Here is a 23,351-nt window from a genome sequence, read left to right on the forward strand (position 1 = left end):
AAAATCAAAGTACTTACAGTACGAATTAGACTTTGAAAGGTGCTGTAGAACGTCTCATATTCAGAATATACTTTACAAATTCTAATAAGGCTTGCAATGAAACACATTTGAGCAGTTCCATGGTAAACGTGGAACTCTTTAACATTTATTCTTTTGTTCAAGAACTTGTTCAATGATTTTAAGCTGAAGAAAATGTTGACAACATTGACGATTTTTCTTGTGATCACACGTACGTACTATATTAGAGAGGACTAGCATAGATACTTTTTAAAATTCTTTTTTTTTTCGAAGTAGGTTAAAATAAAATTGAAATGAAAACAGACAGCAAAAAAAATAAATAATTTTTTTTTTCAATTAAGAAATAACATTTATTTAAACATTTTTATGTCCAGAAATTTATATTAAACATTTTATCAATTTCTTAACAAGTATATTATATGCTCATATATTGTTTTTTATCTACTTATATTGTTAGATATGTGTTAGTAGTGTTGAACTAAAATTTTACTAAAAAAAAAGCAACAAACAAACTTTAAAAAAAAATCCTATGCATGACATTAAATTCAATGCTAGTCAAGATAAGAGATAAACGTGTATTTTTTTCAGCTGCGTGTATGACACAGACTACCGATCTGCCATTAGTGAACCCACTGGAGCCTCTAAAGTGCTACCTCTGTGGTGAAAACAACGGCCCCAGTTTTCCAGATTGTCTCTCTACAAACATCTCATGTCACAAAAATGAGGTTAAAAAAAAACCAAAAGACTTCCATTTTTTTTTCGGCCCCCGAAAGGGGAAAAGACGCTATTAGTTTTGTGCGAAATGTCTGTCCGTCTGTCCCGTTTAGATCTCGTAAACTAGAAAAGATATTGAAAATCCGACATCACAATATTTTAGACCATTCAAAGTTCTGATGCAACGGCTACTTTTTTCTTTTCTGAAAGCGAAAAATCTAATTTTTAAAATCAGTTATGCAAGCATTTTTTTAAAGAGAAAAAGCTAATTGAGATTGAGCCTTTTCAAAACAATTAGATCAATTACAAGACATCAGTTAGGCCAGGGGAGGCGCGGTGGCTTCCGAACTGGGGGTCCCGGGTTCGAATCCTATGACGACTGGGATTTTCAACTTTGGAATCTTTGGGCACCTCTGAGTCTACTCAGCTCTAATGGGTACCTAACATTAGTTGGGGAAAGTAAAGGCGGTTGGTCGTTGTGCTGGCTACATGACACCCTCGTTAATCGTAGGCCACAAAAACAGATGAACTTTACATCATCTGCCCTATAGACCACAAGGTAAACTAGTCAGGCCAGGCTCACATCTAACTTTGCATTCACTTGCACCTATCCTTTGATCTGCGGGACCGTTGGGGCAAAACACAAGATTTGTTAACCTTCTTTCTCCATTCTTATCTCTCAATTGTCTTTGATATAATTTCATTCGGATGTTCTTTCTGAAAATATTGAAGCCTGCCTGGGTGGACCACTTCGGGGGCCTATTTTGAGTTTGTATTTCCACACAAACTGTCTTTTGTAACCTTGTTTTTATCGTAAAATTTATTCGCTGTTTAAGTCTCAAGTCTTTTGTTTTGCAGCGGTGGAAACGGCGTCACGAATTTTGTGTGGTCTGTCTGTCCGTTCGTTCATCACGTTTAGATTTCAAAAACTAGAAAAGTTTTTCAAAATGCAATTTCATTATACTTAGAAGTGTGCAACGACTATTTTTTGTCTTCTGAAAGCAAACTTTTTTTTTATATTCATAATATGTACCATCTTTAGAACAATAAATAAAAGGTATATTTTAATTGTTTTAGAGAATGTATAAAAGTATAAACATTAAATGTAAACATCAATGTTCATAGTTTTTTTTTTATATTCGTGCTGAAAAGATCCAAACCTTCCTTTATTGTTTGCATGGTTACCAAACTGATCAAAAAACCCACTCAAACTCTCATTGTAACTTTTCCTAAACTTATGGTTTAAAAGTGTTTTGTAGGTTTTGCCTTTTTTTTTAAATGTTTGTTTTTTATAATAACGATGAAAAAAAAAAAGAGATGTAATAAAAAAAAAAAGCCGCTGTTGTTTTTTTCTGGGCTATCTATCAAGAGGTCTTGATTTCGAATCTCGACAGAGATCGCCAAACGACATCAAGTAAACCTTTTCCTAGACATCCATTCCCCAACATTGCCACAAAAGAGATTGAACCAGAGCGCACTAAGAAATCTTTTTTGCTAAAGTGAAAATAAAAAATGTGTGCAGGGGGAGGTTGTAGTGCCTGTTACTTGCTCTTTTTAGTACATACTTAATGAGCTGATTTCAAAATGGTTTCGTTTTTTATTTGAAAAATAAACGTTGCAATCTACAAAATATTGTGAAATAGGTTTTTCAATAGCTTTTCTTGTTTTTGATTTCTTACCAGGACAGACCGATAGATAGATGACACAAAATTAATGACCGCCTTAAGGATGCCGCTTAAATCTTTTTTTTTATAACTCCTCTGTCTGGCTGAAATCCTTAACACATTTATTTCTCTCACTTCTTAGTTTCGGATCAAGATGAAACTTTGCACATATTTTTAAATGACAACATATATATCTATATATATATATTAATTAACCAATTACTTAATCGATTATTCGTAATTAATTCATTTTGTTCTATATAGAGAACGTAGTAAATTAAATGGAGATAGTTCGACGCAAAAAAAATTAAACGTACACTAGACTAAAAAACCTTCTATTTTTATAAGTACTTGAATAGCTCAGTGGCAAACACGTCGGCCTTTAATCATGGATACTGGAGTTTGAATTGAGACTCGAGCAACTTTCTTCTTTTTTTATTAATTGCTTTTATTAAGGTCGCACGTAAACCTTTTCCCATGTACCCCCACAATTGGTCTACTAGTAATTGAACCATTGCAAAATGAGCATCCTATAAACATGAAAGTTGCGCTTAACAAAAACTATTAATAAAAAATATTTCCAATCCTACAAATTTATTATTGTTAGTCTACATCTATTAAAAATAAATAAATTATCAAAATAATTGATTCGATTTCACACTGTATAAGCTTGTCTCTTGCTTTTCTTTTAAACATTTTTTTTTCATCTTTAGGTTTGCTCCATACGTTACACTGCCATAGAATCAGAAACGAGCATAAAGTGTCAGAATAAGACGGTAAGTAATACATATTGAATTTATACAGACTAAGACAGACTAAAAGACAGACAGATTGACATACATACAAACAGACAGATAGATAGATTGATAGATAGATAGATAGATAGATAATTATGTAGATAGATAGATAGATAGATAGATAGATAGATAGATAGATAGATAGATAGATAGATAGATAGATAGATAGATAGATAGATAGATAGATAGATATAGTTAGTAGGGTTGCACCGTATATGCGATTTTAAACTTTACTGTAACGTTTTTCGTTGTATAATATGTCAAAAGAATTAAAAAATGAAAGTAGCTATCTTCCATAAAGGATTTAATACAAGGCAAAAAAATACACACAAACACACACACACACATGCACATCTTTGTTTTATTGTATTGTGCAAGAACATATGCAAGAAATATCCTCATTAATTATTACTGATTTTATCTTGGTTTCTGTAAATGTAAAAAAAAAAAAAAGGCACGGTAATAGGCTTATGGGTTCAGGTGTGTCACATCCTTGCCTGATACACAGTGGCTAAGTGTGCATCGTAAGTAAAAAACAACAACAACAAATAAATAGATAGAGATATATGTATGTATGTGTGCGGGGGTTTGAAGCTAAAAATACCTCTTCAATAAAAAAAAAAGCAAATTACACACTCAAAATGCTATGATCATAGCAAAAGGAGGTTTTGAATTTAAACCCCCCATCAGTGTGGTTCGATGCTAAAAAATACCTCTTCAATATAAAACAAAACAAATTACACACTCAAATTTCTATGAGCGTAGCCAAAAAAGATTAAATGTAGCTCAACAAAGATGGCTAAGACGGATTTTAGGAGTCAGTTATAAAGATCGGGTTTCAATCAAGGAAATCCTATGCCAAACTAGGAGTCGAACCCTTAGTAAGGTTGTGACAGAGCGTCGACGCATAAGGTTTGCAGGACATGTTCTCCGACAAAATGAATTGCACATAATAAGAGTTGTGATGACATGGAGGCCATTACAAGTAAAGCGCAAACAGGGACATTCTAGTACAACTTGGCATCACACTTTCATGGAGGTCCTTAGAGCAGGTGGGAAGAGACTTCAGACATTGCCAATGACACATTTTTTTTGGAAGCAGCTTGCCGTCTAATGCGCCGAACGACGCGGGAGGATCTAAGTCAGTAAGAATAGCAAACAAAGTTTGTGAAATAAAACTTTTAAATAACATGATCACGCACTGTAGATACCTCAGAATATGTTTTTTGTTGGCTTTCAATACCGGAAATAGTGCTTGGCGACGGGGCCTCGCCCCCCCCCCGCTGGGTGAGCTCACAACGCTCCCCCAGACTCCCTTGTTGGCATGGGGGAGGGATATTCTACATTTTTTTCCAATTACTCCAGGAAGAACCTGCTGTATGGTACAATGTACATCTTCCGAAAGAATGAAGGATCAGAATGTAATAAAGATTAATTATATGTCTGCACACACACACATTTTTGCGGGGGAGAAAAAAATCCCCCCCCCCCGAAAAAAAATCCTGGCTACGCTCATGATGTAGACACCCCACCCTTGCAAGACATATATATGGATGTGTGTGTGTGCGTGTGTATAGCTATTAATCTTTATTACATTCCAACCCTTCATTCTTTTGGAAAACCTTTATTGTACCCTAGAATAGGTTCTTCGAAGAGTTAACAAGACCGTAGACACCCCGCCATTGCCAGCTAGCAGGTCTGGAGCGGAGACCCGTCGCCAAGCGCTATTTTCGGTATTTAGAACTAAAAAAGTTGCATATTCTGAGGCATTTACACTGCGTCATCCTGCTATTTAATAACTTTAGTTCAAAAAACCAATTCTGCTATTTGCCTGTAAAAAAAACCTCTTGGCTACGCTTATGGCATTAGGTTAAATGTGGTTTGCTTTAGATTTATATCGGAAAGGGAAGTTTTATCGTCAAAACCATTTGTTTGGGGTTTTAAACAAAAGTTTTTTTTTAAAACATACCCTCCTTAGCTACGCATTTGAATATGGTAACTGTTGTTTGCATATTCCGCTGAAGATGGTTTAAAATCAGAACCCTCTGTAGGTGGTTTAAACATAAAGCCCTCTGGAGTGTTTTTTTAAAACTCAAAACACTCTTGGCTATGTTCATAGAATTTGGTGACTATTGCATGCATTAGTCTTATATTGAAGAAGGGGTTTTATTGTCAAAAGAAAAATTGTAAGGGGTTTTAAACTTTAAATTCCCCATGGCTACGCTTATAAAATATGGTGGCTGTCGTTTGCATAATTTTTCGTTTTATAGAAGAGAGGGGTGATGGTTTAACATTTAAATCTCACCTAAAAAAACAAAATCAAAGATAAAATCAGTCACTAAATTCCACACACACCCCTGCGGGGGCACACTTGCCATGGGTACGTCCATAGATAGAAAGATACATAGATAGAAAGATAGATAGATAGATAGATAAATAGATTACATAGAATTACTTAGGTTATCAGGCGCCGTTCGGCGCATTGAGCGGAAAGCTGTCTCCACAAAGATCTGTCACCGGCAATGTCTAAAGCCTTCTACCACCTGGTGTCCGCTGTTCTGAGGTCCTCCATGAAAGTATGAAAGTGTGGTGCCAAGTTAGACGAGGACATCCTTGTGTTCGCTTTCCTCGTAATGGCCTCCATGTCATCGCAACTATTGGTATGCGTAGTTCATTTTGTCGGAGAACATGTCCTGCAAACCTCATGTGACTCCCAAAATCCTTCTCAGCCATTTTTGTTGAGACACATTAGTCTTTTCTGAATTTTGGCAGATGACTTCCATGTCTCACATGCCTATGTTGCTGCTGAGATGATGTTTTGAGAAGATGTATTTTTGTCTCAAGTCCAATGGCTTGACTTGTCCAAATAGGCTGCAGCCTTTCGAAAATTCTCCCTGCCTTTCCTATTCGGAACGCTATACGTCATGGTAGGTATCACCATCGTTTGCTATGATGCTGACAAGGTATGTGACATGTCTAACTCTTCAAGCTTTGACTCGCCAAGTCTGACGCTTTACTCGCAAAATTTTAGTCTTATCCAAGTTTATGCAGAGGCCAATTTTGGGTGCCTCTCTATCTAGGCTCTCCGTCATTTCTTGTATGCATTTACTTGTAGCCCCGAAAAAAGTGCAACGTCATTGGCGAAGTCCAAGTCCGTTATTCGGTTTTGTTCACGCCATGGAATACCAAAGGCAGTTCGATTCATTGCTCTCCTCATTATGTAGTCGATGGCTAGGAGGAAGAGGAAAGGAGATAAGATTCACCCCTGTCTCACCTCTGTCTCACACCTGTCTCGATGCTGAAAAACTCGGTTGTTCCTTCTGTTTTAATGCAGCAACTAGATTGACTGTATAGGTCTTGTAGAATCTGTACAGATTTCGATTTCTCTAGGATGCCGTATTCTCTAAGTATTGTGATTCTCGGTGGATACTATCAAACGCTTTCTTAAAGTCTACGAAACTGATCGTTAGCCGCTATTGGTACTCGAGACTTTGTGAATTGATATTTCGTAGAACGAAGATCTGCTCCTCTGCACATGATCTGCCTCATCGGAAGCAAACTTGCTTTTCTCTGAGCATCTCATCTACAGACTGTTGAAGCCGTCTGAACAGAACAGTGATGAAAACTTTGCCCGTGACAGTGAAGAAACTCCGCCATCTGGCAAAAGTTTCACCGGAGGTGGCGAAACTATGAGTTAGCCACTAAACTGGCGGAAGAATCAATCACCTTTCTAACAATTATAGGGACAAAAGCGATGGACATATGTGAAGGTCTTGAAATTGAGAAGGGAAAAGAAAGAAAGATGAAAGAAATATTGAACAAAAAGCCTGGATGAAAAAGGAGGCGGGTTTGGCGTGGGGCTAGCGACTTCACCCTGTAAAACCACAATAGCTGCAGAAACGGCAAACTTGACACATAAAGAGATAGATAGATAGATAGATAGATAGATAGATAGATAGATAGATAGATAGATAGATAGATAGATAGATAGATTGATAGATAGAGTTTGTAAGAATGAAAAACAAAAGAAAAAAGAAAGAAGGAAAGAGGGCATAAGAAAGAGACAGATTTAAAGAGAAAAGATGCTGTGAAAGATAGAGAGAGAAAGAGTAGAACAGAGAAGAGAAGAAACAAAGAGAAAGAGATACAGAAAAAGTGTAAGCCTCAAAGAAAGAGAAAGCGAGAGAAAGTAAGAGTGACAAAAAAATGAGAAATACAGATATATAGTAGATAGAGGAATTAAAAAAAAAAAGAAACAGGGAAAGAATTACAAATAGAGAGGGAAAAATATTTCGAAAGAAAATGAGAGAAATAGAGATTAAGAGACACAAAAAAAAAAACTCTTGAAAAACAAAGAGGTAGAGAGGAAGAGAAAGATAGATACACAGGGAAAGTTATTGTTATTATCTATACTCTTAAATAAAATAACAATTTTGAATTATTCTGTATTAATCTTGTATTATATTATTTTTATATCTTATATTATATTAGTTTATTCAAATAACTTTTTAAATAGCCTAGACTAACAATAAAAAATGTGTGCGATTATAAGTATTTCTTGCCAATTATTGCATACCTTTAGCGTTCTCAAAACGTTATTGTTGATATGGTGCGCAAAGGTGTACTCGTTCAAGATAATAAAGTATTGTTTCCGCCATGACACTAATGGTAGTTGTTTGTTTATTGCTGACTGAGAACCTAGGTTTTAATCAACATGGTGGCAGCGGTGGTAATCATTAATCGGTAGATAAAGGTTTATTGTTTGCAATAATAACTAGTCAACAATTACAGGGCTACGCCAGACAATGAAGGCTAGAAAGTTCCTGATTGTACCCGAGCCACTCCTTAAAAACTATTCTGTTCTGCTCCGAGAAGGCTACAAAGTCTAATGATGCGCATTTATCGTTACGATATTCAGTTTCAATATGTCAAAGGCGAAAACTTGTTCATAGCTGATACTTTGAGTAGAGACCCATCAGAGGAAAAGAGAGATATCCCTGATGTTTGTGTCAATACAGTCGGACTGGCAATACCAGATGCAGTGCTGGAGAAAGTCAGAATCGAGACAGAGAAAGATAGAACGATGCTAACACTGATTCAGTATATCCTAAATGGATGGCCAGACAAACATAATAGTCTACCTGAGCTCAACAACTGATTCAGTATATCCTAAATGGATGGCCAGACAAACATAATAGTCTACCTGAACTCAAACACTGATTCAGTATATCCTCAATGGATGGCCAGACAAACACAATAGTCTACCTGAACTCAAACACTGATTCAGTATATCCTCAATGGAGGCCAGACAATCACAATAGTCTACCTGAACTCAAACACTGATTCAGTATATCCTCAATGGATGGCCAGACAAACACGATAGTCTACCTGAACTCAAACAATATTTATCACTAAGAGACATGTTGATATACGAAGACAGACTCTTTTTAAAAGGAGAACAAATAATCATGCCGAAATCACTTCGCAAGGAAATAGAAGAAAAACTCCATGCAGCACATCTGGGAGTAGACTCGATGAAAAGAAGAGCAAAAGAAACAGTTTTCTGGCCTGGATTATCAGCTCGAATAAAGGAAATAGCCAACTTATGTCACCTTTTGTCAGAAAAACAAACCAGCAAATAAGAGAGGAATTAATACAGCACGAAATGGTGTCTTATCCGTGGGACAAGATTGGAATTGATTTGTTCCAAATGTGTGACCAACAATATATAGTTAAAGTGGACTATTATTCAAATTTCATATAGATAGAAAACATGCAACTGACAACAACACACGCAATTATAAGAAACTGAAAGTTTTATTTGCAAGATATGGGGTGCCCAAAGTCTGTATATCTGATAGCGGACGTCGAAATATTTTTTTCCAAATTTATGATGGAATGGGGAGTGACTCCGTTGAAATCCTCCCCAGGACACAATCAATCCAATTGAATGGCTGAGTCTGTAGTTAAAATTTTGAACATAATGAAGAAAGTCAGATGCTTATGAAGCTCTCCTGGAATTTAGAAATAATCCAATGCAAGACAAAAATGTAAGCCCAGCTCAGATGTTTTTTAGTCGGATGACTCGAACACTGATACCAAACAAAAGGAGTAACATTAAGATTTCTACATGTCAAGAGAACATTACGAGAAGGAAAGAAAAACGTCAGATGAGTTTAATAACATCTTATAATAAGAGGCCAAGAAGTTTGAGTCAGCTAAGAACTGGACAGATAGTCTATTTCCAATCAACTAATGACCCTACATGGAGACGTGGAAGATTCCAGTCAGAAGTCAACCAGAGAACTTACATTATTCGACAATGGTGCAGTGTGCCAAAGAGTATATATCAACCCGAACAGAACAAGAAGATATATTTCCCGATACTGATGACAACTTACATGACAATAAAAGTCATGATCAAAACATTCGCCATTGGTCATTACATACAAACTTTGGAAACGACAATCATCACATCGTACTCATCATTTCCTGCGACCAAGGGATCAGTTCAAGAAACGACAAGATTCATTGACTATGTGTCTTAATGAACTATTGAATGTAGATTTTCAAATGTGATATTATGTTGTTTATATTTGTTGTGCTTTTGTTTTATTTTTTATGATACTCCCCGAAATGTTTTTTTTTAAGAAAAGGGGATGTTGATATGGTGCGCAAAGGTGCACTCGTTCAAAATAATAAAATAATGTTTCTGCCATAGCAATTGTTTGCTTATTGCTGACTGTGAACCTAGATCTTAATCAACAGCTATGATCCTACCACTTGTTGGACAAGTTGGAAATTGGTAGGGTGAGAAAGAACAGCGTATCTGGATGATCGTTATTAAATGTATTTAAAAAAAATAGCAAGACATGAATTCGAACTTGTGGGCTTAAGCTTTCTCAGGATTCTCAAACTAACGCGGTAACAAAGAATTTATGAATATGTAAGTTTGTATAGTTATCTATTCTTTCTATTTCATATTTGTGATCATTTAGACGAGAAGCTAAATAAAGGGGACTAATTCAGCGTATACCATCACTTCAGTCAAGTAATTATTCTTTCCCTTGTTTGAGATACCAAACAAAATAATGCATTACTAATAGTTAATTAACTAATCGGTTAATTTATTTTATTGATTCTTGTGTTGTCAGGTAAAAGAAACAATTGTGCAAACTTTCAGCTTCATACGAGAGTGGGTGTCGGAGAAATAACGTATACAAACTTTTGGCCAGAGGCACCGAGATACAGACAGAGTGAGTGTCAAGACGGGTGTACGAGTTTATCTAGGGGTTGACATAATTTCCCGGGTTCCCCACCTCAACAGGATATCTTATCTTATATAATACAGAAATCAAGCAGAAATCAAAGAGTAACAGGATATCAAGTTGCATGATAACTGAACATCGAATAAATGGTCATTCGAACGTAACAGTTAATGAATTATCAACAATTGTTCAACAATAATAAGTTAAATACAAATAACAGAATGTTTCAACATATGCCAATCAATGAATCATGGATAATTATAAATGGCATTGGTAGCCATACAAATAACACACCTCACACACACAAACTCAATTTCGGCCCTACAAATCGACAACTTCGTATACGATAAACAACTCTAGCAACAGTCATGGCTCCAAGCCTAACATCCTGAAATAAAAGAAAACCTAGATGATCTAGATCTAGCGATGCCGCTACATCACAGAACTTTTCATTACCGACACCCGAACCGGAGTATCAACCTACTTACTAAATCTATGTATTTACGTACCGATAAAACGTGGAAACAGTGAACTGTAGACTGAAGCGTAAACAGCTCTACAGCTAAACAGCTCTACAGCTAAACAGCTCTACAGCTAAAAAGCTCCCTCTGCTACAGAGACAATACGGGAACTAAGCGTGACTTAAACACACACAATACAAACTACTTCCTATACATTTAAAACACAACTACTGAACACGAAAAAAACACTTCACGCGCGCACTGCAGTGAGTTGATATAAGCTTTGTAAAAAATGACCGAAACGATCAAATTTAATGTGAAAGTATTTCCTCAGGTATGTGATATTGAAATTTGTCATGCAAATGCACGATGTGTTCCTGGTGGGTACCAGATCTATCCAGGTCAGTGCGAGGTGTGCTGCAATACAACTGAATGTGTAGATCGTGTCGTTCGTAATGTTAAGCCCACACAGCCACCAAGTAAGTTGAATCGCTCAATTTTGTAAACATTGATTGAGATAAGTTAACCAACAATACGTCATGTCGGTAAGTTCAACACTGCCACTGGCGGATCGGGGGGGGGGGGGCAGTAGGGACGATTGCCCCCCCACTAGGCCGACTTTCCCCCCCCCCTCCCCTCCCCCCCAAGGCGGGGGGACGGGCGAATTTTAGTAAAGAAATCACACAATTCGAATACGAATTTATTACTTATGTTATTAATATATTTATTTTTAGAAATCACAGCTTGTTATAAGAATTTAAATATCTATATAATTAAAACTTGTTATTGATATTTTAACCAATCTTTATATTATGTCGTTCCCTGTTGGCCGATTGGGTGGTATTGGGGGAGGGCGAATACATCTTCTTCCCTTCCCACCTAAACTCTTTTAGTGGAGGGAGGCGGTCTTACGTATATGGAGAAATAATAGTTAGTGAACAAACTTGAATTACTATATAACTTGTATATTATGTCGCTTACCTTCTGGTATCTTGGCCGATTCGGTGGGGTGGGGGAGATTTCTTCTACTGCCCTCCGCACCCTAGCTCTCTGAGTGTGTGTGTGGGGGAGGGGGCTGTCCTATTTTTGTGGAGAAATCAAAGTTTGTGAACAAAACTAGTTGAGTATCTATATAATATAGGCTACATTTTGATAGGGGACACAACAATTCGTTGACGACTTTTCGTTCACGCGACATATCGTTCACCGACAACTTATTCACAGACAACGTCTTCACCGACAACTTGTTCACCGACAGTTGGTTCACGACAAATCCTTCACACGACAAATCGTTCACTGACAATTTGTCACCGACAAATTGTTCACAGACAAATCGTTCACTTCGGATATTAACATATTTTTAATGTATAAATGTAATTCCCTTCTTCGCTCAATAGTTTAGAACGGAAACAAGAAGTAAAGGATAGATCACTCTCTTATTTCCGCGGATAGTTACCCCTCAAAAAACAAGAGGGTGGGGGGAGAACAAGTGGGTATTCATACGTCGCTACGGATCGCCGCGCGCTGGACTGCCAAACCCTGCCCGCTCCCATCCCCATTCGTCCTTCGGGAGGCTTGGACTAGAAAGTAAACTATCGTCAACTCTGAAGGAACATCCGAAATATGTAAAACATTTTACAAACACTAAAAAGCAGCGCCGGACTTAACCAATGTGACCAAAAAGTAATGGAAAGAGAACAAGTAATCTACTATGTATATTCTCCCGTCACTAAATAGCAGGGCCGGAGATAACCCTTGTGGGGCCCTATGCGAAACGGATTTCGTGGTGACCAAGTTTGGGTAGGGAAGCGGATAATAAGTGAAATTTAAGAGGCAGGGCAGCATGCCCGGGAAATGGGTAGATAAAAAAAAGGACAGGGTGGTATATAAAGAGTGTTGACCATAACGGCATGATGGAACAGGTATGTCAATTAAACATCTGGACCGCTATTAAGAAGATAAGCAAATGTGGGTGGGGCGAACAAAACTGCATGACGGACATAAATGTAAAAGAAAGCCTACATGATGAAAGTAAAAATGTTGCCTATAGTTAAGCGATGGTCCATTAAAATTTTTCAGCTAGCTTGTTGTCAGATCGCAGTTTTTGAAGTACAATTTTTATCACATACTGTCTCATTAACAAATAATTAACAAAAAAATAACGATTTGTCTGTGAAAAATTTGTCGGTGACAAATTGTCAGTGAACGATTTGTCGTGAACCAACTGACGGGGAACAAGTATGTCGGGTGAACGAATAGTCGCTTGAATAAAAAGTCGTGAACGATTTGTCGGTGAACGAAATGTCAGTGAACGAATTGTCGTGGAACCATTTTGATATTTGAACCCATTTGTATATTATGTCGTACTAAACTCTAATCTCAAATTGTATCATTAGTAAATATAAAATGAAAAAGGGTTGTACAAGGTGGAAGGAGCGATTTGGCCCGACGCTTCAGGTTGAACCATTGGAATGCTGCCTGTGCCAGGTTAGATCTTTGGGACTCCTCGAAAGCCTGGCGTCTTCTTCGCAACCTTGAGACCAAAGACAACCCTGCTCCTCTATCCACACCCAGAGGGTCGGTCTCAGCGGTTATCAAAATGGCAGACCTGCTAAATCGACAGTTCGCTAAAATTAGAAAGTCCGAAAAGAAGACAGCCATGTCCAAAGCCCTCAATAAGGAACGTAAAAGGGAGCCAGATGAGCCTGAAAGTGAAGCAAAGTTCAACGCACCCTTCTGTCGTGCTGAGCTAAACAGAGCGATTGCCATTTATAAAAATCGAAAGGCTCCGGGGCCAGACAAGGTTATTCCTGAGATAGTCAAACATCTCGGGGCATTGTAAGAGGTAAACTCCTTGAGTTTATGAACCGGACCCGGGCAGAGTCCAGACTGCCTAGGGCCTGGAAATGTGCTATCATGGTTTCAGTCCTCAAGAAAGGCAAAGACGCAACTAACGTAGAGTCCTTCAGACCCATTTCACTAACCTCAACGCTTGGCAAAATTGCCGAACGCATGGTTAACGAGCGGCTAGTTTGTTCCTTTGAGAGTGCCGGTATCCTGGCGCCAGGGCAGGCTGGCTTTAGAGCAGGCTTGAGCCCGATCGACCAGGTCACAGTATTTGCACAGGAGGTGGCCTATGGGTTCCAGAGGTCCGAAAGCACATATGCAGTATTTATAGACCTAAAACAGGCTTACAACCGTGTGTCATCCTCTGCTTAAAGCTAAGAGCCATGGGTGTTCGGGGCAAGCTATACAATTGGATACAATCCTTTCTGTCTTGGCGGAGCACTCTCTAAGCAGACCAAAACAACAAAATGACTTGCCGCATGGCTCTACCCTCTCCTGTATACTTTTCATGGCCTACCTGACCGATTTGCCCAGCTCAATGCGGTCAAAGAAACTGCTATATGTGGATGACATTGTCCTCGGTCAACCGGGAAGAAAGCCAAAAGGTAATAATAATCGATGTATTTACGGACAATTATAAAATACACAGTGAGACATGGACTTCAGCTAACAGGTCAAAGGGATTCTTTAGTTCTACAAGTCCTTTTCTACCGAACCATTAGTACAGAAAACAGACACACTTCCTAGTGTCGCTCCATGTCCTCAATACAGTTCAGGCATCCCAACGGTCGATCAAACAAAAAATGCAAACGCTGCCAAAACTGTCAATAACTTTACTACTGAATTGCTTCTCGTCGCGATGAGCATGCCATCAATGAAGGCTTATCTGGCAGTTCTGATATTCTTCTGTACGTTGCAGCTCTTGCATAGTTTTAGGATGTAGACAAAACAGGTTGAACTGAGCATTATTATTGCTTGAAAAGCGAGACGTTAATGAAGATAATAGCGAATCAAGATACATAATTTAAAGCCGTGCTCTGTAATAATCCCAAAAATCCAAACATTTGGTTTTTAATTGGTGTCAGTCGACTGCAAATCCATGGCAGCACCAACTCACTTCCAAGTTGTCAGCCAGCAGTGGCGCTTTATTCAGGATGCCATCCTTGAAGTGTTCCTCAGCATAGTCAAGTTGTTTTTGATTATGTAATTAAAGTGACTGCTGATGTGCTGCTGAGCCTCTAATTATGCTAAGATGGACAAACTGCAACATCACGGAAACTGGTTCACTTGAACGGATGAATAATTGATGACAACTAAAAGACAAATCAGAAACACATGAGAAGCAGGCACTGATTTCACAAATGCAGTTTGTCTGGTTTCACTTACAACCGTTATTTTAAAATACGCCAAACAGTCATAGATCTTCTCAAAGGTATGATATAAAATGCGAATGAATTCTTATATCTGAGTCCATCGTGTCTCACACAAAAGAGGTGTGAAGAAATAGATAATCTTCTAAATGACATCAACAGCATAGGGTATATATATGAAACGTCATTTAGGTCAATCATAACAAGTGCGACGCGCAACGGACGACAAATTCTGCTTTTGGATATTTTTTAACGATTCTTTGCATGAACACAGTTCTGAAAGCTACCCATCACGGGGCAGCCGAGTTTAATGTCCATGTACTGTACTTAATATATTCGCTGAAAACGATGTTAAATACAACTCCACAGACGTAAATACATTTACCTAAGGCGGCCCTGCAAAAAGCTGCGTAAGCTACGCAGTGGGTCGACAAGTATGTTATAAATGCAAACGCTTTCCTTGCTTTAGGACTTTTTTTCACCTTTAGGACTAGTTCTAGTTCCCAGACAGCAGAATCTCCTTTATTCAGATGTATTTATTTTATAACTTGGCCTGACAAATAGATAGACATTGGACATCGAAATGTTGTCAAGTCAGTTAATTTATTTTGCTTTAAGTTACATCATTTTCGCAGCTTTAGCTTTCAAGAGATTTCTGAGAAATATGAGAAAATGTATATTTTGGGAAGCTATGGATTCTTTTACATTGTGTATACAAAGATTCTACACTATCAAGTATAATTCCTTTGTAGTTTTCTATTCAAACTTCCATTAATTTCACTGTTAATTTGCAGCGCATCATATTTAGCATACTGTCTCCGTCGTAAGTCGTTAGTTCCGTGCAGATGTTTCTAATCTGAGTGCCTGGTATCAACTATTGTAGTAAAATATAAGGCAAGCACTCAACGAAAGGAGTTAATAATAATCGATGTATTTACTGGCAACTATAAAATACACTGCGAGACATGGACTAATAAGTCACAGGGAGTCTTAAGTTCTTCTAGTCCTTTTCTACTTAAACACTTATACAGACCACCGACACACTTCCCAGTGTCGCTCTATGTGTTCTCTAGAATAGGTTCTTCCTGGAGTTGGTGGAAAAACGGTAGACTCCCCGCCTATGCCAGCAAGGGGTACTGGGGGGGGGGAGCTCTTAGCGCTAAGAGCTCCCCCCAGTGGATCACCGCCGCCAATCACTATTTCCGGTATTGAAAGCCAACAAAATGCATATTCTGAGGTATCTACAGTGCATTATCCTGCTATTAAAAAGTTTAATTTAAAAAACAAATCTGATATTCTTACTTACTTAGAACCTCTAGCGCTGTTCGGCGCATTGGGCGGCAAGCTGTTTCTACAAAATCTGCCACTGGCAATGTCTGAAGGCTCTTACCACCTGCTCTGAGGACCTCCATGAAAGTGTGGCGCCAAGTTGTACTAGGTTGTCCCTGTTTGCAATTTTCTCGTAATGGCCTAAATGCCATCGCTACTCTTATTATGCGTAATTCATTTTGTCGCAGAACATGTCCCGCAAACCTCATGCGACTAACTGAGGGGTTAAATCACAGTTCGGCAAAGGATTTCCTTGATTGAGAGCCGATCCCTATGACATCTAAAATCTGTCTTAGCCATCTTTGTTGAGCCACATTGAGTCTTTTCAATTTCGGCAGATGACTCTTGTTACGGTCGTAGCGCAGCACGGTGTGCATGAATAATGGTGCGAATTTGTGTAATGAATGGAAGTGATGTTGAAAAGGGGAAGCCGGGAGTAATTGACAGGAAGAGAAATGAAATGTTCGTATTTACATAACTTGTTGTAATATTAAAGTATTTATAGAGTAATAACCTGAGAGTCTATTATTATTTCGAAGAGTCTTGTGTCGTAACAACTCTTCACTGCACTTTATTAATGGAGCCCAGCCACAGGTAGAAAGTTGTAACCTCTCTTGACTACGCGCTTGGAATTAGGTGACTGTAGTTTGCTTTAAATTTTTTATCGAAAAGGGAAGTATTATCGTCAAAATCATCTGTCGAGGAAAAGGTTTTAAACTAAAAAATCTCTGGATTTTTAAAAATCTTTTTTACAAATTCAAAACCCCCTTAGCTATTGTCATAGAATTTAGTAAATGTAATTTGCTTTAGAATAATATTGAAGAGATAGGTTTTCAATCTCAAAACTGTCTGTAGGGGTTTTTAAACGCAAAACCATCTAGAGGGATTTTAAACTTAAAAAAAAACTTCTGGAGGAAGGAGGGTTTAAACTCAAAACCCCCTTTGGGTACGCTCATAGCATTTTGAGCGCGTAATTTGCTTTTTTTGAATATTGAAGAGGTATTTCTTTGGCTTCAAATCCAGCAAAAGAGAGGTTTAAACTGAAAACCCCTTTGGCTACCCTCATAGAATTTTAAGTAATATGCTTTTTTATAATGAAGAGGTATTTTTTGGCTTCAAATTCCGCTGAAGGGGGGTTTAAACTCAAAACCCTCTTTGGCTAAGCTGATAGAATTTTGAGTGTATAATTTGCTTTTTTTATATTGAAGAGGTATTTTTTAGATTCAAACCCATGGAAGGGGGTTTTAAGCACAAACCCCTCTGGTCTACGCTCTTAAAATGTGGTGACTGATGAATGTATAGTCTTATATTTAAGAGGGGGCTTTATTGTAAATTTCGGAGGATGTTTTAAAATCAAAATCTTCCTTAGCTATGCTCTTGGAATTTGGAGATTGTCGTTTGCATTATTTTTTTTTTAGTTTTGTTTTAATGAAGAGGGAGATTTAATAGCAAAACTCCGTGGTAGGGGGTTCTGCACTGGGGCAAGGGATGGCTTAGTATTAAAATCTCACCTATAATAAACAAAATCAAAGCTAAAAAATCATTCACTAAAAATATATATATATATATATATATATATATATATATATATATATATATATATATATATATATATATTGTCATTGAAAAAGTGAAGAGGAAAATGAACTGGCCATAATTTGAATCGCACCCACGACATTCTGTTATAAAACGAGACGCTTTGCCAGTTTAACTATCTAGTAGCCATACTATTCTTTGCGACGTAATTCCCTATTTTACTTGAGTCTTTTTTTTTTTTTTACCAATTTCCACATCCCTTGTACCAGTGTGTTTCCCAAACTGTTTTCCTTAACGGAACACCTCGTACATTCTGAGTATTTATCAGAACACTTTGATTATCTTATATATTGTAGATGTTGCTTCAAAAATGAAGATAATTTCCTTATTGTTTAAGAAAGATTGGCCTACTAGTTCATTATTCCAGTAGCTAGTGGAGCAATAGGGTTCCGCGGAACACAGTTTGGGAAACTCTGCCTTTTACTATGAATACAATGTGAGCCAAAAGTAGGAATTTAAAAAAAATATACAAGATAAACAATATAGACATCATTTTTGTATTGGAAGATGGACGTACGGCTTTTCAATGCCTAGCTAAAGTTGTTACATACGCAAGAATTGACATAATGCCAGCACTGTGATAGGCATTTCATAAAACGCCAGATCTCATTACTTTTTGCTTTATTATATAAAGATGTTTATTTTCCCCCAGATCATACAATCAGATGTATGTCTTGTAACGGAAGTGAATGCAATAACAGTTTAAATTTGACTGTGTGCAATACTGGCTATTGTTCACAGAATGTGGTCTATTCTGGAACTACTGTACTTCAGACAGTGAAAGGGTAAGATAGACGTTATATTACAAGCCTTATATTTACTCACTCCGACTGTCGGGCAGGATTCATTTCTACGTTCTTTCTTCCATTTCCCAGTCTCAGATCAAGTTGAAACTTTGCACAATTATACATTGCCGATGATAATACACGAATAATAATAAAAAATAACCAATTAGTTAATGAATTTGTTGTGAGTAGTTAATTTTGTTATTTAGAAAAGGGGAAATGAATCTTGTATTATTGAGAGATGAGGCAATTATTGAGAGGTTCTATTCCTTATATAAACTTTGATTTTGATTGTTCTTCTAAGCTTTTTGTAGCTTTACTTAAGTACTATGATTGCACTACAATAGTAGTGTTCCAAGTATCTTTAAAAAAACCCCACCTTTCTTTAGGTATAACTACACACTAAGTACATTTTTTTCCATTCACATAGTTTTTAAATCCACTTGCTACTGTACACAGTGTATCACACTAAAACTATTTTTTATTTCCATGTTAAGGAGTGATGTCAGTCATCATCTCTATTTCTTTCTAGTGTCCCCACCCATTAGATCAAGTTTTGTTTTGAGTAAAGCATGAATACCCCAGGTTAAAGGACACTAGATAAATTAACTTCCAATCCCAAAGCCTCCTCATAGTGATAAAATCAAGGGCCCTGGGCCATAACAATGTATTTGGAATCTTTGGGATATAGCTTATGTCGAAATATTCTATTTATTTTGTCTATACATCTTGACTTTGGGACCATGGCCCTCCTTCCATGCACTGGGTGGCAGACTGTCTCCACTGAGGTCGGTCTACAGCCTTATCCCAAATGGTCTCATCTGCTTTTTGAGTTTTCTATGACGGGTGCTTCCTTGTTATATGGGGAAGGCCCGTTTTTGCTTCTGTCACATCTTCGTTTGGTTGGATGCTGTGCCCATTTGGCAAATGATCTTATCACGTGATCATAATTTTAACGTTTTAAAAATAAACTTTTAGAGAGATGTCTTAACATGTTGACCACAACATCTTTTTGTGTGTGAATGACTGTCGTTGTAGACTCAATTGTTTTAACTAAGTTTATATCAATTCACTCTGTGACAGTCTGTCAGGTTTAACTTTTGAACATATTATACCTACCAGACCCAATCTCGGAGAAATTGAAACTTACACAATTATTTATTGTACCTAACAAAACATATATCAATTGCATGCACTACCAATGTTTTAATTAATTAATGGAAATTTATATAATTAATTGTTAGATATCGAAAAGGTATAGATAGAGTTATTCCCCTTTATAATACATAAAAAAAAAATCTTTTCTCCGATTCCCATTCTCGGACCAAGTTCGAATTTTGTATAAATGTTCATAGTCAATGACAATGCGAGAATCAATAAAAAATTTACCAATTAATCAATAAACTGTTAGTAATTAATTATATTTTATAAGTTGAAAGGGCTCTAAACCCTGTCATCTTGAGATATATACGGCAGTAATTGGTGATTCTTTTCCTTAGATTACCTTTGCTTTGAAAAAGTAATTTTTAGCGGACCCCTAAAGGGAAAAGACGCTATTAAATTTGTGTGGCCTGTCTGTCCGTCTGTCCTTCTGTCCGTCCGTCTACCCCGTTTAGATCTCAGAAACTAGAAGAGAAAATGAAAATCGGACATCATGATATTTTAGATCATTCAAAGCTCTGATGCAACGGCTGCTTTTTTTCTTTTTCGAAAGTTAACCATCTAATTTTATATGCAAGCAGATTTTTCAATGAAAAACTTCAGGGGAGGTAACTTGTTTTAAAGGTCATGGACTTCTTCATTAATAACTCAAGCTTCATTCATAAGTTCGCGCATTGGTACAAATAATTTGCATCTAAGGTCACAATGGTAAAAGTGTCAATGGATCATTCTAAAATATATTTTCCATTTATCAACTAACTCATTGAATAGAATACTGATTCAAATGTTTTTTTTTTAAAGAATTTTGAAACGAATTTCGTTTTAGTTATAAGTTTAAAAAATAACCAACTAAATGTGGATAGGCCTGTCACTGGAAGAGATTCTGTTTAAGGCAAACGACAAAGTGCAATGGAAGAACTCAATCGACAGACTAAGGGATAGGTGAAGTTAAAGGTGTTGAGTTATTTTTTAAAAGTAAATCAATGAAGGGATATATCTTCTACTTGATTTGAGTCGGCTGACTTTGAAGTATTTATCCCCTATTGCTAAGAATGTATGAAATGTTTCCATTTTTTTTATTTTTTATTTTGTTTATTTCTCTTAATGGAGACTATTCCGCTTTTTATAATTGACTTATCTTATATAATACAGACGTTATTTCAAAAAAGAAGATGATTAAGTCCTATGCGTCATGCATTTAGTCATACATATTAACCAATGACCTAAATTCTGTCAAGTCACTGGTATTACTGGCTAGCTCAGGCAACCCATTCCATGCACAATATATAGCACTAGGGAAGAATGAGCATTTGTACCAATTTGTCCTAGCATATGAAACGAGGAATGTGCCTTTCTCTTTGTATCTTTCTGAGTTTTTTTTAATGAAATTTTCTTTTTGTATTTTTTTATATGACTTACATTTCATGTGTAATGGTATTCTTATATTGCTGCCTTTTTTATTATCGCGTTAACATATTCTTCTTGGTGCTCATTTTAAGGATCAATATGAAGTTGCTGTTTAATAAAACATTATTTGTTTCTAGGCCGAAGGCAAATGTTTACGGAATGTTTACACATGGATTCAAACTCCGGACTTACATTCTGCTTCACTACAACCTAGCACCCATCATACGTGTTAATCGCTCACAAACAGGCGTGTATATTAAGGTTATCCTTCACATATGTTTTACTTTTATTTTGTACTAGACATATATTACCCGCGAGTCTTAATTTGCGTATCACTGTCGAAATAGTCACTGAGAAAGTTTTGTAAACAATTAAACGAAATAATAATGTTATAAGTAAAGCGGATGAGTGAACGTAAAAATAGTATGAATGGAGCTATCAAATTAGCTCATCGACCTAACTCCATTTTTTCAAATAAAAACATTGGCTTGTAGGCTTAAATATACTTGATTAAAATATGAAATAAATGATCATGTGTTAAAGTATAAAATAGATCATGAGTTAGACATAGATCTAGATCTAGATTAATCTAGAGTTAAATATTGGCTTGGAGAGTTCATTTTGCGCTGCGAGAAGGCTTTGCTCTGCGCATGAGTGACCTTTTTTAGTAGGCGATTCATGAATGAATATATCGCAACAAGGCTTCGCAGCTTTAGCGAACGAATGTATGGAAAAAGCTTTAGAAAAACAAATTTGAATATTAATTTGATTAAAATATGAAATGAATGGACTATAATTAGTATGTTTATGTGTTAAAGTATAAAACTATCTTTGCGAAGAGAAGTTCTATCATCTTAGATTGGATTAGAGTTTTAGACCTAGGAATAGAGAGATGTGTAACCGTTCAGGTAATGTCTAATGAAAGAATTACGTCAGGAATTCTAAATTCGCACATATAAGGAGCGAATTTATGTAAAAATGCTTTTGAAACACAAATTTGAAGCTTACTTTTAATAAATAATGAAATCAATAGATTATATTTTGTAATTTTCATGTGTCAAAGTAAAAACCTATCTGTGCAAAGTGTAGTTCTTAAACGTAGATCTAGATCTAGATCCTTTTGATCTTTTCTCATGTAAACATGGTAAACATAGCCTAGATCGATGAAGTGATAATGCTTTCAAAGAGTTGGTCAACTTTTTTTTTTGAGGGTCTTAAGTTTGTTTTAGGGCTACAATACATACACAACGGTCTAAGTTAGTACCCAAGGAACATTTATGCCAATTTTTATCAAGATTGGTCTAACGGTTTGATTTCTATTCGGCACATCCATACATCCATACGCCTTACATTCTACTTTATAGTTTAGATGAGTATTATTTCATTAACGATGATCTTCTCATATTGAATTCTCAGTTGCAGTACCAGACAACACTGTGAGGAAACGTGGACAAAACAGGAGGAAATAACAAGGTTGGAATGTCTCCTCGCTTTAAATCCTCCACCTTATTATATACCACAAGTCTCTACGCCTATAAGTTGTTTCTTCTGCTGCGACAGCGACTTGTGTAATGCACCTAGTCTAACAACCCCACTGCAGTTTCATGTTTGATTATGTACCAGAAAAATTTAAAACATTAAATGTATTTACAATTAAAACATTTAATACAATGTTGAGTCGTTTTCTAATCATTTCACTTTAGTCTTCTTTCGTTATAAAATCTAAAAAGGTTAAAGCTATTGGATTCTATAAATTGGCAAACTCTCACTTGGAGTTTAATGATGATCAGGCTCTCACTTGAATTTATTGATGATTAAGCTCTCACTTGAGTTTAATGATGATCTATCTCTCACTTAAGTTTAATGATGATCAAGCTCTCACTTGAATTTAATGATGATTAAGCTCTCACTTGAGTTTAATGATGATTAAGCTC

The 23,351-nt window shown here is 36.6% G+C and overlaps 1 protein-coding gene across 3 annotated transcripts; it reads left to right on the forward strand.

Moving 5' to 3' along the window:
• Positions 1 to 64: 64 nt before the first annotated feature.
• Positions 65 to 23,088, forward strand: LOC106067491 (uncharacterized). Of its 3 annotated transcripts, none has more exons than XM_056041577.1 (7): positions 65 to 229; positions 607 to 743; positions 3,110 to 3,172; positions 11,257 to 11,401; positions 18,717 to 18,849; positions 21,555 to 21,678; positions 22,834 to 23,088. In XM_056041577.1, exons 1-7 carry the CDS (start codon positions 193 to 195, stop codon positions 22,855 to 22,857), a joined length of 663 nt encoding a protein of 220 aa, XP_055897552.1. In that variant the 5' UTR covers positions 65 to 192; the 3' UTR covers positions 22,858 to 23,088. The 3 variants fall into 3 exon arrangements, with proteins under 3 accessions (XP_055897552.1, XP_055897551.1, XP_055897550.1); XM_056041576.1 differs by having other exon boundaries at positions 21,555 to 21,664; XM_056041575.1 differs by lacking the exon at positions 21,555 to 21,678.
• The last annotated feature ends 263 nt before the right edge of the window (positions 23,089 to 23,351 follow it).

This window comes from Biomphalaria glabrata, chromosome 9, assembly GCF_947242115.1.
Source record: "Biomphalaria glabrata chromosome 9, xgBioGlab47.1, whole genome shotgun sequence".
NCBI classification, from domain to species: Eukaryota; Metazoa; Mollusca; class Gastropoda; family Planorbidae; genus Biomphalaria; species Biomphalaria glabrata.

Excerpts from the sequence above, each read along its gene's own strand:
- LOC106067491 (XM_056041575.1), top strand. The coding sequence starts at position 193 with ATGTTGACAACATTGACGATTTTTCTTGTGATCACAC. Across the intron at positions 3,173-11,256 it reads TAAAGTGTCAGAATAAGACG|GTATGTGATATTGAAATTTG; the intron begins GTAAGTAATACA and ends GTATTTCCTCAG. Across the intron at positions 18,850-22,833 it reads GTACTTCAGACAGTGAAAGG|TTGCAGTACCAGACAACACT; the intron begins GTAAGATAGACG and ends TTGAATTCTCAG.